The sequence below is a fragment of the Triplophysa rosa genome, linkage group LG20 (genome assembly GCF_024868665.1).
Source record: "Triplophysa rosa linkage group LG20, Trosa_1v2, whole genome shotgun sequence".
NCBI lineage: Eukaryota > Metazoa > Chordata > Actinopteri > Cypriniformes > Nemacheilidae > Triplophysa > Triplophysa rosa.
The window spans coordinates 9514764-9534892 of NC_079909.1; the positions used below are offsets into that span (position 1 = coordinate 9514764).

Below are 20129 nucleotides of genomic sequence, written 5' to 3' on the forward strand. Positions count from 1 at the left end.
TACACTAAATACATTCTGCTATAGTCTATGGAAGTACGATATATTGCACTGCTTACCGCAAACAAAGCTCTGTGGTGGTGCCTGGTAGATGCTGGTGCCCTTTAAGCTCTCTGGATGGGCACATGTGGCCTGAACGGCAGACTGAAGCCCTCGTGTCATCAGCCACTCCGGAAACCAGTGCAGCTGGCAGTCGCACAGAAAACTATCACTCTGAATATGACTGAAGAAGATAAAAAAATCAAATTATTATAGTTATGTTATTGAGAAACATCATAACCGGGTGAGAAGGAATGCGGGTTTAGGGTGACTCACAGGTAGTGCAACTTCTTCATCTTGCTGAATGCCTCGGGTTGGATGGAGCGAATGGCATTTTCCCCCAGGTTCCTGTTGAAAGATTAACGGGTGTCATCAGGCGTGACCGAAAAAGGCCATGGGAATCACTCACAGCTGTTCTACCTACATGCAAATCTGGACTTTGTAAACCTATTTTACACAGAAGAAATCTTGATGCATCACACATGGAGTCACGGCTGCAGAAATGCTTAAAAATTCCATTGCTTCTACGAAACTGACCATATATGTTCCATAACTGTGTTCCTGTGCAAGTTAAAGCCGACTCTAACAAGACAAGAGCAGCTGGCCGTGCAAACCAACTCCGTCCTCTCCTTTTACAAAGACACTATTAAATTGCTAGCAGCCCTCTTAATCATTTACTTTTGGCAGCCGCTGTAGGGGCCGAAGTGCATTGTGGGATACTCACAGGTGCTCTAGAGACTCCAGACCCGTGAAGGCTTTCTTGGCCACCGACTTGATCTTGTTTCCAAACAGAGTTCTGCCGTTTCCAGACGGGAGGAGAGAGAGAGGGTGAGAAAAAGGAAAGAGAGAGAGAGAGAGAGAGAGAGAGAGAGTGTACAATTAGTTAGGTTGAAACTGATAAGAGAGGGGGTTGTGGGATTGGAAATCTGAACTGTGTAGAGATTAGGAAGAGGAATCGGGGCCCGGCGCTGCTCTTCAAAACAGACTTTTATCTTTATTAGAATTTAATAGCGATGACAGGGTGGAGCCCCAGGTCGAGGTCACATGAAAAGGAGCTTCAGTGGCTGGAGGACACGCAGCTTGTAAAGTAATAAAAGTGGCCTTGTCGAGGCTACGGTTCGACCCAGAATGAGCTGCTTGCCCTCTTGTAGAGGCTAATCCTGCTCGCTATTCAAAAGCAGCCATAGAAACACACACTTTCTATAGGATGGCAAGGGGGGAACCTTAACAGACCCTTGGGGATGTAAATCCCCCCTAAGATGACATGAGTTCCACCTTTAGGCGTGTTGGAGCAAAACAAAATGATCGTAAGTATTCTGTCTAGAGCTTTCAGCTAGGATTGTAAAAGCTGGCACCTTGTATAATAAACCTGATTCAAGAATCTGTACAACTGAATTTAGTTGGTCTTAAAGGCACAAATAAAAAATCTGTCATCATATATTCACCCTCTTGTTATTTCAAACCGGTATGACTTTCTTTCTTTCGCAGAACACAAAAGACGATATTTAAAAAAACGTTGGCGATCAAACAATGGTGGCGCCCATTCACATCTATTGCATAGACACAAAACCAATGTAAGTCAATGGATACCGCCGATGTTCAGTTACCAACATTATTAAAAATACCTTCCTTCGTGTTCTGCAGAAGAAAGAAAGTCATACAGGTTTGAAATGAAAAGAGGGTGAGTAATTCATAACAGAATTTTCCTTTAATAATTCAGTGGCAATGTGAATAAAGTGAAGCGTAATAACATTTACTAATGTTTATTATACAGAAATCTTCCTTGATACTTTGCCAACATTGTTACATGAACATCATCGCCGTGTATTTATTACGTGCCACCCGCAGCCACACTGTGTGACTCATCACCAATCAAACCCCACCGCACAAAGCTCAGCCCCTGCCGTGTCTGTCAGCGGCCTAACGGTCTGTGGGTGTGCGACAGCATCTGTCATCTCCTGAACGAGTAAGACATCACCTCCACTCATCTCCTCCTGCTCCCCCCATCCTTTCTGAGACAACCACCCATCTGCAGGTCGCCCTCAGAGATGTCTGAAGCCCTGAGCTTCCACGCCAAAGTCATAATTCAAAACACTCCGTCTCAGGCGAAAACTGCGGCCTCAAATAGAAAGTGTTAAATTAGATGCTAACTGGATCCGTGGACGCTTTCGAATTGGGGAAAGAATAAAGAATTCTTACAAAACAAAGAGCCAGAAGGATTTTGTCGTAAAACGGCAGCGGCACTTATTTTGTACTATAGAAACGGCACGGTAACAAAACTACTTTGATGTCGTGCGTGTCGGTCAGTGTCTAATACTCTCTCGCATATTCCCAGGATGGGTGAATAGGCTTTCTGGCAGGGGAACTGGCAGGATTTGGCTAGGGTTGTGCATCAACAGGCGGCTTCCGCAGATTTATGAACCTTTGCTCCCGTAACAAAAGGCACAAAGCGGGACGTTTGATGTGTGTGAACGCACCCCTCCTCCGGCCCCCTCCCATTTTACGCCCTCACTGATTCAATCACAAGAGCCAAAAGCTCATCTCCTATTGGCCGATGATGACAAAGTCTTCGCCCCAGCACTCAAATCCAATTCACCTCTGCCTTCATCTCGAAGAAATCCTTTCCTAAATCTGCAGTGGATAAAAAATGACCCAGTTGAGGATTTCTATCTCAAAACCTGTTGGATCAGACTTGTGCTGTTCAGGCCAGAGGCTCAGGACAATCCTAAGACTCACAGACACAAGTATGTGGTGGACAACTTCCTTCTAGTTTGACTAATTTTTTGTAATTGCGGTACAGATAAATCTTAATGCTACAGGATACAACAACATCTGAAAAAAAAATCCTTTTTTTTCCTTCCGGCCTTTCTCCGTTCCAGCATGCCAGCCCAGTCCATAAAAATGGTGTGGTGTGGTTGTAAGATGCCCTAATAAAGGTGAATGAGAAAAGATGACGACAGACAGAATACATGGCTCATACTCACAGTTTGTTGAGGTTTTCAAGGCCAGCGAATGCTCCATTGGTGTCCTCTATAGTCCCAGAGATGTCATTGTGATCGAGTTCCCTGCAAAGAGAAAAAGAACGAGATTAAGAAAGAAGTGGGATTGCCTGTCCATACACCACTGCCTCCGACACCTGGTTAAAAAAACACTCCACAACAATCTTCCTTTCTTTCTGGCCATCTCTCTCTCACTCCCTTGCCAGCCGAGCACATTCTTTCCTTTGTGAATTGTGACATTTAGGAGCGCATGAATAATTCATGACAGCTGAAAGCGAATTGCACAAACCCAACTCTTTCACACAGATGCACACGCGCTCGCTCCGACAGCCGTTTAAATCCATCAGCGCACCAAAAACGCTGGCAGGTAAGGGCACATGGGCGCAACCCATAATACAGTATTATACTCCAGACGTGTCCAGACGGTGCCAGCGGACTGCTTACGGGGTTCCAGGTCTTTCCCTTTCCGACGGGAATCTTTAAAAAAGATGGATAAAGCCAGTTTGGTACAGTACTAATGTTTATATTTGGCAGAAAACTTATATGACCTTACAAATGAATTATTGGTAACAGTTTAGTATAGGGACCAATGCTCACTATGAAAGGGGAAAAAATGAAAATTCTGCCATTAATTACGCACCCTCAAGTAGTTTAACATCCCTATGACCTCCTTTTTCCCCAGAACGCAAATTAAGGTAGTTTTGGAAGCTTTCTGACTCCTCCATAGAATTAGCATTTTAGCTTATTAGAATTAGCTTATTAGCATGCCGATTATTAGCATATTGGCTGTTTATTAGTACTTATAAAGCACATATTCTACATGACCCTATTCTACTTCCCTAATCCTACCCAATACTACCTTCCTAACTATTAATAAGCAACAAACTAGGAGTTTACTGAGGCAAAAGTCGTAGTTAATGGTTTATTAATACAGAGAATTGAACCTTAAAATAAAGTGTGACCGATCTATTTACAAAATCTATCCATTTAGACACATGGAAGAAAGTAGAAGTAAAAATGACAGAAGTTACCCTAACAAATGTAAATTTTAAAGCACCTACTGTACATGTAAATACTATGATGACCTAGTATGGTATTCGATCCAAATTAAAGTACCATATTATAACAATCTCTTTACCGTAGTACTGGCAGTTAAACAACTTTTTTTCTCAGTCGTCGCATTGTTTCAACAGCATTAAAAAGACGGCGACAAAGAATAAATGTCTTTTTGAGGTGCGAGGGTGGAGGAAATTTGCCTTTTCCCATTGGGCCCACAATCGGCCCTTGGCTCTTCCTGTAACTTTCTCTCCATGCCCGGCCTCGGCTGCCAATTTCCTATTCATTCTGGCTGGCTGCTTCTGAATGGACCCTGGCTTGTTAATGACAGCCCCCCCAGGCCTGACCCCCACCTTCCCGACTCAAAGATGGTCCTGTTCTGGTCTTTCACACCCAACCGGGGCTTCTCTCGCCTGGCCAGAAGCACACACCAATTAAAACCTCCCCTGCTTCTTTTCAACAGGAGCCCCGGCGAGGCACTAAGGCCATAATTAGATTAAAACTGGCTCGGAGGACAGCGAGGCAGAAAGAGAGAGAGACATAAAGGAAATCAAGCAAGTAAGATATAAAGGAAAGACGGAACAAAAAAGAAACAAGAGGCCTTTAGAATCACACTTCACAGGCTTCTCACACTCTGCCCACTGCCAGCAGCATTGAGGGCCATGTTGTGCCTTGGCTTGTCATCCTACTGTGAAAAAGCCTTCATCTGAGAAAGTAAAGGCAGAATTCCTCTCTCTTTTAGAGAAGCTGAAAGAGAGGGGCAAGAAGTGGCGGTTTAGACTGTGTGTCTATAGAAGTCAGATTGGAGAGCGGGTCTCCCATAATGCTTCACTGTGCACTTTTTAGAGAAAAAAAAGAGGGGCCACCTCTTCAAGGAGGCTCTGAGCGGGGAGCACACGTGCATCCAACTTCGGTGGGAACCAACAACGATACAATGAGGAAACGTTCTAGAACAAAAGCATTCTCATCATATCAAACCAAACCAATGCCACTAAATCAACCAACAGACTCTCCAATATACGTTTTGATTAAAAAAACAATAAGAGGCTCTTTTTTGTTTTTCAAAAGTGGATTTAAAAGGGTACAAGCCGTACCCATTGAAAGTACAAAACCAATAAGTATGACCAATGAGAAATTCTGAACATTTTAAACCAACCCAGCTCCCTTCACACCCTCAAAACAGACTGTGCTATGACTGTACCACAGCTCCAATACCACTAGTGTTTTTTATATCATCACTGTTGGAAAGAAACCTTGTATCTCCAAAACTGCCACTTTACAGGAAATGAAAAAACACTGCATTTCTTCAATTGAAGACTGTGTGGTTAAAGTTGACAAGATGCAAAATCCACAGACAAACATAAAGGGTGACCAATAGTAATGATTTAAAAATACAAGTAAATGTCATGAAAAAAATGGAGATACGAGGTTTCAGTCGGACTGTAGACATAATTTAAGACTTCTCGAAGGGGAAAGACACTTACAGCGTGCGCAGGGAGTTAAGGCCTCTGAATGCTCCCTCTGTGATGTGACTGATGGAATTGTGTCCCAAACGTAGCGAGATCAGGTTCACCAGCTTGGCAAAACTATTCTCAGACAGTTTTGTCAGGTTGTTATAAGACAGGTTCCTGATGATAAAACACACAAGAATGACATTTAAAATGATGGATTTGCATATTTCATCGTTTTCATAAGCTCTTGTACTTGGCTTCTTTTCAAAGTCAACATGAAGGTGTTTGCAACCAATTTTAGTGCCATAATGAGACTCAACAGACCCGTTCTGAAATCGTGGTTCTGCAGTGGTGCCACAACTGCAAAACTGTGGTTTGAGACACAAGTACTAAGAATACAAAATTGAAAGTTAATATAAAAAAACTGTTGCTGGCTGTGAGCTCCATGAACACCGGAATACAATAACAGCCATGTCATAAACATACAGTACGTGCAAAATCACGGCTGACCACTCGGCTGATACCACAGTAAACAAGTCCTACCAATAAATCTCGGTTTCCCCCGCGACAGACAAGAGCATTAGCTACAGTACGACAGACCGCAGACAGGGAGGATACGACATGCTTGAGGGGTCCTGTGTATATACACATTCACCCAGATAAGATTCCTTTCCAGGTCTCCACATAATGCCCAGTGGACCCGTATACAGAATATATACTGTACTGTTATTTAACCGTGCATCAGAAGACGGGAGTTTAAATGAGGCAAGCGTGTGCAATCCAGCGCATCATTAGTGGATAAACACAGTGCTTATCTATTGAAGGCGTATAATGTTGTGTGTTTAGTGCACTGGATGATAGCAAAGCATAGCGCAAATGGACGCTTGCTTGTAATGTAAAGAATGGGTGACATTAACTGCGCCAGGTGTGAAATTTTAGCAATACTGATAAATGTAAAGGGGCCACACTCTAAAATATACTATTTTTTAGCATCCTTTAAGTGTAAAGACATAGCAAACAACCTAAAACAGTAGCATACAGTAGCATTAAAACGTTACAGAAACGTCTGCTAAACATTATTCCAACATCCACAAGGCAGCATTTAGAAAATGAGATAAAACTAGAAATTCAGTTTGCCAGAAGAAAACCCTTACGTGCGCTATCACGATATTACGTTTTTCATTTCTATTACTATAGAAACGAAAAACAAAATGCTTCCCTCCAAAGTATAAAAATAAACACATTTTCTATTTTCTATCAGTCAATACTTTCCAAAACAAAGATCCAAATATCTAAGATCTTTAAGGTGTATTTTACACAACTAAGTCATAAATGTCAAGTTATTATAATTAGGGCTGTCAAACGATTAATCATGATTAATCGCATCCAGAATAAAAGTTTGTGTTTACATAATATATATCTGTGTATATCTGTAATATATATCTGTGTACTGTGCATAAAAATTTATATGCACAGTACACAGATATATATTATGTAAACACAAACCTTTATTCTGGATGTGATTAATCTCGATTAATCGTTTGACAGCCCTAATTATAGTATATAAAAATAGCCTCAACCCTCAGTTCCAACTGACTATATTTCTTGGCAAAAGCGATAAAAATACCATTATTTCTGAATTACTCTATTTATAGAACATTAACTGACAGCTTCATAAGCCTCTTTTTGCTTCATTTTACTCTTCAGAAGTAAAACAAGATTATTAATAAACGTTATAAAATGAGACAGAAAGGTGATGTCTCACAGTTCTCGGAGTTTCTCGCAGAAGCCCCAGCCCTCAGGGTTGAAGTAAGAGATGGTGTTGTTGGAGAGGTAGAGTTGCAGGAGTGACTTCAGGCCGTAGAGAGATCCGCTGTTCACCTCCCGCAAACTGTTGAAGTCCAGGTGCCTTCATGTGACAAAACCAGACCAGATGCAAATCATATCATATTTATATATATATATATATTTTTTTTGAAGAACAGTAGGTTGAAGGTTTAAACTCACAGAACCCTCATTTGGCCCAGACCGAAGAACGCCCCGTCCGTTAGCTTGCTGATGTTGTTCCTCTGAAGCTTGAGAACCTCTAAACTGTTCAAACCCTGGAAGGTGAGTCCCTCGATCGACCGCAACCTGTTCCTGCTCAGCTCCCTACAACACACGCATCATTTTACCATAACTCACAGACAGCGAGTCATCTGTGAACATCAACTTCATCTGATCTAATAAAATGGTTCTGATCAATATCTCTCTCACCAACTGCACTGCAGGTGTGTGAGCTTTAATACAAGTTTATGGTACGCTCATGCACACAGATATTCACTATCACTCTGTCCACCTGAGAAACAAAGTTCGTCACTTTAATCTAAACTGGCTATGTAAAGAATCAAAGTATTTATGGTTACACTTGATATGCACAGACCTAGCTAGTGTGGAAAAAGTCCTAATGTCCTAAATGTGAATACTGATATGACTGAAACAAACCCTACTGAAAACTAATGAACTGTATAATTTCAAAGCGTACACTACATAGTGCACTTACAGCTGTGTGAGCTTGGGCAGCTCTAGTCCTTTAACAGGAAGGTGTGTCAGTAGATTCCGACTCAATCTGAGGACTTGCAAGCTCCCGGCTAGGTTCCTAAACGCCCCGAACTCCAGGTAAACAATCTTATTATTGTTCAGGTACCTGGCAAGATGAATAAACATGTAAGAATAATGAAAATACAGTGCAGGTTTTTTAAATATGATGTGCGAGAGAAAACACGTACAGATCTTTGATTCGTAACCCTGGAGGGAAGCAGTAGTCTTTTAGCTCGGTGATGTCGTTGTGACTCAGATCTAGAGTCTCCAAAGCAGAAAAGTTTTGCAACAGGCTCCCTTCAAGTCTTCGGATTTTATTATGATGCCTAGAAGAAAAAGAACACATCTATTATATCCAACCCTATACATCGCTGTACAAACCTCCAACATGGTTTCACGCGACTCTCCGGACAAATTGCGTACAACATGCAGTAATCTATCATCGTGTAAAACAAATCCAACATTCAGACAAAGTAGATTTGTCCACGATTAGCGAAGACTTACAATACTTCAGTCACGTTATCCCGACGTTTTTGGTTTATTAGTGTGCAGGCGGTGTAACTATGTGAAACCATATGTTGACCCACATATCTGCGCTAACCACATGAGGCTCTTTCGGAGAGTATGTGTCAATAGGCCTTTGAAGCCCAATGGAAGCTTGTTTCCACACACACCCGCAGAAGTGCCAAGTGACTGTGGCTTGATACAGTAACTTGATTTGTCAACACACATACGTGCACGTTTAAACTCATAGGGCCTGGAATCCCAAACAAAAGCCTAGCTATGGTGACAAATATCAGTCAGATGAAAGATTCATCTAAACCTGTGTGTCTGTTACGGCACATATAGCTTTTGGTGCTATAGAGGAGATTAAATATATTACCGGCTATGTCTCAAATGCAGTGCATAAAATAACCAACAGTAAAGGTCTTTGCACATACAGTCTGAAATTGTCGTATGCGTTTTTTTTGTATTTGGTGTCTCTGAATTGTCAAAACGCCTCTCAAAATGCTTGCTACGGATGCGAAAATCGAACCCAGTCCGAATTTTTGTGTGTAACTGTGATTGACACAATGTGAGGTCGTATTTATTTTTTAATGTGCGGAAATTTCGGACGCAAATTTCGGACTCGATGTGCAATGGCCTTAACAGATTTAATATCCTTCCTTGCATTTAAAGACGAAAACCAAGTCATTTTTTGATAAAAGCTTAGTTAAAATATCTTCTCTTTTCATTTAGAAGAGAATTTGTGCAGAAAATTGTGAAGAAAGCAAATTGTAGTTTGTCTTTCCTGAAATAAGCAAATCTGGACACTAAACAATTCACATGTCTAAATGTTTTTAGAGAACACTGACAATTCAGCAACAGATTCCTCTCATGGGGGCTTTAGATTTCTGTCCTTGCTCATTTTTTCCTTCGCTTCTAGCTCTCTTCAGAATAGAGGCATGAGAACGTGACTGCCTTAAGAATCACACTTGTTTTCGCCGGCCACAGAAGGAATGGCGAGGTCAGGGCTCTCCACATCTGGAATTTGTTTTGGGGGTATTTCAGCGTAAGCCATCTCTGCATTGTGGACAGGACAGCTTCATAAAAAAAGGATTACTTCTTTCAAACATGCAACTAAGAAGGACTTTGAAGCCAAATGGAAATGGAATTGTGTGGGGTTAACCCGAACCCTTTACATTGTGATGTGTACAACATGTTCTCCAGATTACAGCCAGACACAGTTAACATTAAAGAGAGTTCACTAAAAATAAAATTCTTATATAATGTATTCACCCTTGTGTCATTTCAAACCTGTACTGTGTGCCCTTCTCTCTTCTGCAGAACACAAAAGAATATATTTTAAAGATTGTTGGTAACCAACAACATGGGCCCCCATTGACATCCATTGATTGACTTTCACTTGTATGGACACAAAACCAGTGATCCATTTCCTAAAATATCCCCCTTTGTGATCCACATAAGAAAGAGTCATAAACAGGTTTTAAATGACATGATGAATAAATAAATAAATAAAAGAATTCCCTTTAAAAAGCATGCATCACTTATAAGGTGGCTTGACGTTTAATAGTGGTTAAAATGACAGGCGTTGATATCCAAGAAGAATTTGTTCCTGTTAGAAGTGCTTCTGTAAGTCACTATAGATATAAGGCTGCGGGGAGGATTACTTGCAAATAAACTGGTCACCATAGAAATATATGGAGTGCCATTTAAACAATACGAGAGCCTGATAGCACAAACTGACAATTTAAGCAATAATGGTTTGTGGCTTAAACATTAACTTTGTCTTCCTTCAATATTCTCCATGAAAGATGATCATCAAGAGTTCCTTCGACACATTCATTTGTAATGTCACACTTAACTTCCCAACACCTGCACTGCGATGAACACCTCTACAAAGCCCAAGCAGACACACTCATACAGTAAAGACAAGTCAGCACCGGAACAACAAAGCCACCTTATTCCGATCCCAAATTCTGCATATCTCATGGTAAACACACGGTCCGCCGAGACCAAGAGGGGATTTCTGCTCTGCTTGTCTCCTGGCAGGTGTTCTGTGGGAGCCAGGGAGACCGGCGAGGCCTTTCCCAGTAAAGACGGGACCCGGCTGACACACGGATGGACTCCGGGTCGACCATATAACTGGAATTCTGGGTGGGAATAGTGAGAAATAAAGAGGAAGGCAAAGACAGAAGAAAGGACGAGCGAATAAGAGAAAGACGGAAGGAACGAGGGAAAGAAAAGGAGGGGTGCCCCCACTGTCCCACCTGAATAAACAAGACAGAGGGTATGGATGAGCGCTGTGCTCTCGACACTACAGGATGTTCCTGCGACTAGCAGAGCGCTGAGATTCCACTGAGTAGCAGGTCAGCAGCTGGTGACCTTCACCAGGCAAAAAAAACATGCTGACGTTAATGAGAGAAGCGGCCCACTCTCATATGCTGAATCCACAAAACGGATTTCCGCAGGGATCCGATCAGATCAAAGATCAGACTCGCTTCAGTAGATTCCGAAACAGGACCACATCACAATGAAACATCAGTCTACTCTTTAGATTTACTCATTTTCTTACTAGTACTAGTTTGGGATTGAATTTGAGGTGCTGAGGGTGGGTTCCAGAATGATCGGGATCACTGCCAGATGTGAAAGGTTGTGGTGAGAGAGTGTGTGGGAGACGATCGATCGTCTTTGTGTGGTGTTACTTTGCTTGGATTAACCGTCAAAGGATTAACAGGTTAGCTTCTTTAGGCAGCACTCATTGGCTTATCTGCTTGATGAACTTTAAAAGTAAAGGGATGAAATGACGGGCGTTCAAAGAGCAGAGAAAGCGAGAGACGCAGAGAAAAGAACTGTCAGCTTTTCCAATCTTCTACTTGCAAACATGGGGTGTAACAATACATCAATATGAATAGAAACATCCATCAAATGTCTAACGATAGGATGTTTCGATGCTACGCGTAAAATATCGATACCCATTTCATATGAGGACCGTTGTCCTCATAAACTTTTATTAGATTTGATTTTATGTGCGTCTCAATTTTTTCTAATTATTCCCATTACTCTACAATGTATTTTAGGATGTCCTGATTGTGATACATGATGTGACATTTTCACAGAGTTCAATTAAATGATCACGTTGTTTATTTTGGTTGCATTTGTGAGTTTAAATGCAGATAAAATTGTAACCGGTTGTGTAAAATAGGCACATAATATCGATAAATCGATCATTATGCCTCGAATCGAAACGTAATCTTATCTCTGAATTTTTTGAGGTATCTGCAAATATCATATTGCAGGCTAGGTGTATCGAGAACAGAGCGTATGATGAGGATTCCCCATATCTGCTAAATGACAAAGTAAAAATGTAATATTGGTGCATATAAACAAAGCATTTTGTTTTTATTTATATTCTTTTATTTTACCATTTTTATTTATATTTATTATATATTTTTTATTAATTTATTAGCCTTTTGAGAAAATTAGCTATACTGTGACACTTATTAATTTGCATAAAAAATATTTAATTTACATTTATTATATACATTTTATTCATTTTCTAGACTTTTGAGAATATTAGCTATACTGTGGCACTTATTAATTTGCATTAAAATATTTATTTATATTCATAATTGCATATTTATTTATTTTTTAGTCTTTTGAGAAAATTAGCTATACTGTGACACTTAATAATTTGCATTAAAATATTTATTTATAATTATTATACAATTTTTGTTCGTTTTTTAGTCTTTTGAAAAAAATTCGCTATACTGTGTCACTTATTAATTAGCATTAACATATTTATTTATATTTATTCTATTTCTTTTTATTATTTTTTTTGGCTTTTGAGAAAATTATTTATACTGTGAGACCTTTTTATTCGCTTTAAAATGACTTGCTAAGTAAAATACAATTTAAAAAAATGTAATCAAGACTTCCACTCTTTAACTAATGTTAAAGAAATTGGGTAAGAGTCAAGAATATATCATCCCTCCTCCTTCTGACAGCTGACAACCTTTTACAATTCTGTATTCTCAACGTGCATGCATTTGTCTTATATGCTACATTTGTATTGCCTTTGCAGTAAAAAGAGTGAGATCATGTCTCACAGCACACTGTAAATCTAAGATAAAGATAAAACAGTAGATTAAAATCAGCAGAATGGCTACACCACTGTTAAAACACTTAACTGGAGAGAGGGAAAGAGAGAGCTACTGTTTAAACACTGTGTCCTGAATTCTCTGTGGCTAACCCCGTGGCTCTCAGATGAAATGGAGCATTGAGGAGTTTGGTGACAGACGCTGCAGTATTTTAGTGCTGGCTCTTTGGCTCTATCACAGGGGTCTGCTGTCCGACAGCATTCCAGCTGGTGAACTCACAGGAGAGGAATTCGGAGAGCAGCACAGCTTTCCGAACAAGAGCCACGAGCATGAGAGGGGTCAGGTGTTCCTCTCACAGGTGGAAAATCGAGAACTCTACTTCTTTCTGTGACTACCAGTTCCGGCCGCCCGTTTCGATAACTGACCTCGCCCCCTTCCCTTTGAACCCTCCCCTGTTTGTACAGTAAAGCGTTTGATTGACAGCTACAGCTGGGCGTTCTACAGCATTCAGCTGCGCGGCTCAAAAAAGACGAGCCCCCCCTGACTGGTGATGGCCCTCCATAGCAACAGGCCTCGAACCAGGCCAAAAAAAGAAGCACTCTTCCCTTTGGACCTACATTCCCTGTTCATCACCCTCACTTCAACCTTTCCCAATATCCTACCAGAGTAATTCACAAGCATAATGTAAAAAAGACATTAAATAACATTTGAATACAGAGCGAAGGGTTTTTCCGCTTGTTCTTAACTGTAAATCAATGAGGTCACACCATGACAGCAGAACTGCCCGCAATAAAAACACCGATCGCTTTACCGCTCGAAATGAATGACACATTTGGTAGTGGAGAGATATGTTACAGATTGGAACGTGATCCATGCGGAAGGCAGATTTTTGCTGGGATGTCAGCCAGTGTGATGGAGATACAGGTGAAACGGTGCTTTGAAACGGAGTACTGATAGATCTACAGACCTGCTCAGATTGAACATGACTTGTAAAATCAGGAACTATGAGTTTCATCATCATTTAATATGAATGTATAAATATGTTGTCATCCAGCTGTGAAAATCTAATTCTGTAAAGCTCACGGTGTTGAAGCCATGAAACAAACACACAAAACATAAATAATTCTCAGAGCAATTCTAGTAAAGGCAATCCCACAAGTCTGATTTTTACAACCACATCCATAAACACATCACACCATCAAGAAGGGGTGGGAATTTTCAGGCATCCTATGATAATGTATCATGAAACGTTACCACGATACGACACATACTGCTGTTATTTTTAAATACTGTGATGCACAAAGATACTGTGATAAATAGCAATATGTTAAGTGTCGCCTCATCATTAGAACACAACACACCGGTGTTTCACTTACATGTAGAGTGTAACGATTGTTGCCGCGGCGTCTCCGAATGAAGGGATAGATGTCAGCTCATTGTGGTCAAGCCTCCTGTCAATCAAACAATAGGAGAAAGTTCAGGTTACTTATGGCTTCATGCAAACATTTTGACTAATTCCACGTTTTTTGTTTCAGTGGTAAAAGGCAAAATACATAAAAAAGACAAAATAAGTGAAATATTGTAAACAATGTTTATTACAAATATAGGTGCTTATAATAATAATAATAATAATAAACTACATTAATAATAAATAAATAAAACATTATAAACAATATTTGTCATTAATATAGTAAAGTAAAAATATTACTACTAATAATGTTATTATTAATTATTATTATTATTATTATAGTCATACCATTATTGTTATAAAGTATTATTAATCGGTATTAATAGTATTTTCAGTAGTAGTATAATAGTATTTATAGTACGTATTATTATTATTACTAAGTAGATAATAAATTATACACTAAATTCACATAAAATAAACAGATATACTTTTATATATATAAATAGATATATACTTTTTCCAACAAAGGAATCAGATGGCCACAACACACACACAAAACGGAGAGAGAGAGAGAGTAAGAGGGAGAGAGAGGGAGAGAGGGAGAGAGAGAGAGGGAGAGGGAGAGGGAGAGGGAGAGAGAGGGACAGAGAGAGAGAGAGGGAGAGGGAGAGAGAGAGAGAGGGATAGAGAGAGAGAGAGGACCTTCTGGCTGAGGGCCAGACACAGTCCCTCGATGTATTAAATATTTACAGCGCAGGTTAGTGGCTGGTGTCGGGTGATGATGAAAGGCGCTCATAATAGCAAACCTCTTTATTCCCGATCTCCGCCACTTTCAAGACAATAGCCACTAACAGAAGTACTTAAATATCCAATAGAAGTGACAGCACGCTTTAAAATGATTTATGACCAACTGTGGCTAATGGCTGTAATTAACATTATTACACCATTTAATTTACTCGATTCAATTGCCTCCCTCCTTAGGGCTTTAGCTGCGGGAAGATTTTCTAGTTTACTTTTGTCTACCACATGAACAAAGTTTTAAAATGGATCTCAGACCTAACGTATAAAAGTCGTGCTTTGAGCTGAATCTAGATCAGTTTTCTCAGAAAACAAACACTGTAAAGTTTATGACGGCACAAACACCCTGGAACATTCTGTTACAGTGGAGAAGTTGCTAGCCTGCTAATTGACTTTATTAAAGCGGGACAGATTTACAGCTGATGTTGAACAGATCTACAGGAGTGTCCGAGAAGCGCTGGGAACACAGGCTGTACTACTCACACTTCTCTGAGGTTGGGCAGATTGGAGAGGATGTCCGTATCGACTGCCGCCAGCTTGTTGTGGCTCAGATTTCTGAGGGAACAGAAAGAGAGGACAGGGGGGATGAGAGACAAAAAAAGAGAGAGACATTTATCAAAATACTTCAGTCAGGCGCTCATAACAGTCTAAAAACCATCAGATCTATCGCACTAATTTCTCTCTCCTCGCTATATCTACCGTGCCAGCCCTAGCTTTCAACAGCACACCAGTCAGTGAACTACTAACAGACTATCAGTCAGGTCTATCGCTGTATCGACACTTATGACCCATAAATCAGTGACTGCAACAGTTCTCCTAGCAGAACGTCATCTCCGTTTCAGCCCGGTTTAGACGAGCACTTGTCCGAAGGCTTCAGGATTGGGCTTGGCACAGCGTTGGCCTACCGCTCTCCCTGATGAAATGTCAGAGATTGATGGCGCTGTGATCTATACGCTTCTGTCAGCTCTGTGGTTTTCCTCCGCTGCTTGGCTACAGCATGCTCAGACTTTCTCTCGATTGGCCCGCACAATTCAACATTTTTTATATTTGGGAAATTTGGTTTATAAGACAGAATAAGGTTAGCATCAATAACAATCTTCAAAACTATTAACAGAGACACACCAAAGTAATCTGTAGCGTTAAAAAATGGGTCACTCATATGCATTCGATTGTCAGTTTTGTGAGGCTACAGTTAGTTGTAAAGCTGCGAAATTGCCTAACACACTTTATTACATGTCTGTTTCACACCAGGAGCTGTAAGCCGTGGACACTGAAGCCGTACATATGCAACCTTGAGACAGAACAGACCCGGTGTACAGTCAGTTATATAACTTCTCCATCCAGGACTGAAGAGTAACAAACGTACCATAAAGGAATCAAGCACCACAAATTAAACAACACAAACACCAATGAATGTATTTACATGATGCAGATATGTAATAGTATACATTCATCAAAGTGGTTCAATTTCTCACCATTGTCGCGGTCATGAACCAGCAAACCTATTGACTCTACTGTAGCACTTTTTGTGGTTTATACAGGAAAAATGTTGCAACGCTTCTGTGGCTTGTGTGTGTGTCTGTGTGGAGATAATGACACAGGGTAAGCAACCCTGAAGGCAATCGTCTGACAGGGGTGAACACTCCAAAATTGCAGTCCTGTAATATAGACCAATTACCTAATTATACCAAAGCCAAGTGAAAAATTGCAGGCTTTCTTAAAACGAGGCTCGCCAGGGGGCACAAATACTGCCAAGAAAACCACGTACAACACCAGTCGCTAATCTCCTTTAGCCGTTTCAAGCTACAAATTGCAGAAAGCGAGCGTTCTGAAACCGACACGACGGCTTTAGCTTCCCACCTGACACAAAAGTGCATTCTCACACAGGGATGACTGACTGATGTTAATATTGGTTTCCACTACAGAAACCTGAAAATGACACTGACAGGAGGACAGACAGTTACTACATAAAAGTATCGCATAAATCCTTAAAACATGCTTATGAAATGATGAAAACGTCCAACAACAGCAATGCAAAGGACATTCATATGGTTCAAACTGTACTGTAGAATTATAAAAAGTAAAAAATAGAAATTGTAAACACGTTTCAGGTAAGATTCGGAGTATTTACTAAGCAATTCTAGTTGACTGGATTTAAATAAAAGGTGTTTGTATAATTGTCAAACATTAATGGGTGGAGCGAACGCAGAGGCAGGATTTAGAGAAATCACTTAGATGTTTTACGGCTACCAATGAGACACACCACTCAATGTTATTACCCTCGACGTTCCACCGGTCTTCATAGGGACCTCATGATGTTTAAATTCAGAGCTGAGCTTTTCTTTACCAGTCAAATAGGAAATGAGTGTTTACATAATCTCAGTGTTTTATCCTCGGTAACTCCCCTTCTCTTTATCTTATCAGATAACACTAACTTTCACGCCGACAGGTTGACCTCTGGGTATTAATCACATGCCTGTTGTAACTGTACAGCAGGTTTAACTGCATGTCTTGTTTTCTAGGGAGACGGATATGAAGTTCTATTTGAAACTGTAAATGTAACTGTTGCTCTTTGTTTAGCTTAGTGCACAGATACAGATCAAAGTAATGGGAAATTTTGTCATAATATGGAGTTAAAATATTAAAGCATAATTTATTATTCAAATGTATATCTTCCTCACAGTTCTGCTGGAAAACTTAAAGAAAACAGAAACACACCCTTGGATTGCTATCAGACTTCTAATCTAGTCAGTGCAGTTAAAATTCTTTGAGGGGACAGTTTACCCGAAAATTTAAATTTAGTCATCACGTACTAACCCACAAGTTGTTCCAACCCTGTATAAATGTTGTTGTTCTGCTGAACACAAAGAAAGGTATTTGGATGAATGTTTGTAACCAAACAGTTCTGGGTCACCGTTGACTTCCCCAGTAGGAAAAAGCTGCTATGGTAGCCAATAGTGCCCCAAAACTATTTGTTTCCCCTCATTCTTCAAAATATCTTCTTTTGTAAGAAATTTATACAGGATTGGAACTTGAGGGTACGTGATGAAAGAATTTTCATTTTTTGGTGAACTGTGCCTTTAAGGGAAAGTTATGCTTTTAACAAATGAACATGCCATCTTCAGAAGTTATCCATCCACCCACCTTTCCTTCTCTCTATACCAGAACAACCAAGATATGGAAAACAGCTCTTAAATTATCTCTAGGACTTCTATTCACACTTCAAGTCATCAAACAGTTACATTTGAGTCAGAACAGAGCTCTCGCACACCTATAGACTTATAAGGTCTATGTTCTATTCAACCATTTTACAGCTATGTAGACCATTATTACTTGAAACCTAACAGCATTAGTACAGACCTGTAAATTCAGCTCATTGATACCACTGATATTTTTTCTCGTTTCCATTAAACCTCTAGGCAAAAGACCCACAGCTTCCTATGTCAGGAAACCAGAGCAAGAGACCATTCACACCTAATAGAGGTCAAAGTCATTTAGGAAATGACCAATCAGAGAGGTGGGGGGAAAAAAAGAGTCATTCAAATGCAACAGCTGGTACTGAACTGGGAAGCTTTTGTGTTTAGGTCAGAATGATAATACTTTTATTATTTACCATGTACTGGGTTTCATTTGTTCATCTAGTTTAATGTAATTTAAAGACATTTGGTCATCGCATTAAATGTAACCAAACAGATATGCTGGTTCCAAGTAATGAGTACAAAATAATAATCTTCTCATCATTAATAACAACAAAAAATGTTATGTCACATATTCACTTTCTCCCCTGATGCATTGGTAGAAAGATGGCCTTTATCCGTCCATTTTTATCGCTGAGAAATGTAGTGTGAACTTCGGTCTTTGGAAGTGTGAAATGATGTCAATGACAGCGCTTTATGATGCATCTGGAAGACAGAAGCGACTCTTAATGCACCCTGTTTCACAGGGCCATAAACTAGTAAAATAATAACTCTACCATGACACTGAGTGAGAAAGAGAGCGACAGACTGGACAGAGACACACTTGCTTGGCTAAAAGTGAACAGCTTGTGCCCCTTTCTCTCTCAGTTTCCTGCAATAAAGACCATTTACAGCCCGGCAACACCACTGATAGCGAGCTAGGAGCTTTTGCGTACAGTCTAAACAAAGCAAAGAGGGAGCGAGACTATCGGATCTAAAGTCAAGATCAAGGCGAGATAAAGATCATCGGGAAACGAATGCTAAACGGGGAGAGAGAAAAAATAAAACCAGCAGACAACAAAACTAAAAAACACAAAATTCAAACCAATCCAAGACAAACTAAACAATCTGAAATGCAAAGGGGACTAAAATTGGGCACGGATGATCTCAGAAACCGAGCAAAAGGTCTCCGCTCACCGTGGGCTGAGCCAGAACCAAAGTAATGAAGATGCCAGCCAAAAGTCTAAGACACAGAACACTTGATTAAAAGCACATTTGTTTCAATACAAAACCTAATTTTTTAATCGCTTAATAAAACCCGGTCTTAAGACCCAGGTGTTGACTGAGGAGTCTAAATATGTCTTGGATGCAGACCACCTCTTGACAGACTATTCCAGAAAACTTCAAAGTGAACATAACAAGTGATCATTAGGTTGCTGATTCTTACGGTTTATTGTGTTAGCAGAAAGGAAACTCTGGAAAAACTGCACTACTAGTTTAGCCGGAAATGTCAGAGTGGTCAACTTCGGTAGTTCATTCATCATATAGGCCTACAGTATAAAGTATGTCTGAAATGTAATTTTGCGAGACTGCATAATCAACAGGGTCAAAACTGTGTATGTGCCAGCAGAGTTCAGAAACAAGGTTATGGGATTCAAGCCTATATGACTCTACGGAGCATTCGATTCTATACAAAGACATTTGTTGTGACATTACATGACATACCGTGCCATTATATTCATATTCAATCAATTTATACTAATTCAACATATTTATATCATATACAAAATACAATATTATATACACACTATATACAGTACGTTAAAAACTTTATATATAATAAAACGGTGGTATACAACACACACAGTGTCTGTATATAATATAAATGATATAAATATGCATGTGTATATAATATAAACCAGCGTTAAAGGGATAGTTCATACAAAAATGAAAGTTCTGTCATCATTTACTCACCATTATGTAATTTCATACCTGTATAAATTACTTTATTCTGATGAACACAG

The 20129-nt window shown here is 39.9% G+C and overlaps 2 protein-coding genes across 2 annotated transcripts in view; one reads left to right on the forward strand and one right to left on the reverse strand.

Moving 5' to 3' along the window:
* Positions 1-20129, forward strand: part of slc25a26 (solute carrier family 25 member 26) — a 74751-nt gene that overhangs the window by 49873 nt on the left and 4749 nt on the right. The gene's annotated exons all lie outside the window — the stretch shown is intronic.
* Positions 1-20129, reverse strand: part of lrig1 (leucine-rich repeats and immunoglobulin-like domains 1) — a 32125-nt gene that overhangs the window by 6075 nt on the left and 5921 nt on the right. Inside the window, exons 2-12 of the mRNA XM_057361295.1 lie at positions 15413-15484; positions 14100-14174; positions 8311-8448; positions 8085-8228; positions 7550-7693; positions 7308-7451; positions 5576-5719; positions 3021-3101; positions 761-832; positions 313-384; positions 57-220 (exon numbers count right to left, since the gene is read on the reverse strand). Of these exons, the coding sequence (XP_057217278.1) occupies positions 57-220; positions 313-384; positions 761-832; positions 3021-3101; positions 5576-5719; positions 7308-7451; positions 7550-7693; positions 8085-8228; positions 8311-8448; positions 14100-14174; positions 15413-15484 (1250 nt within the window). The remainder of the gene's footprint in view (positions 1-56; positions 221-312; positions 385-760; positions 833-3020; positions 3102-5575; positions 5720-7307; positions 7452-7549; positions 7694-8084; positions 8229-8310; positions 8449-14099; positions 14175-15412; positions 15485-20129) is intronic.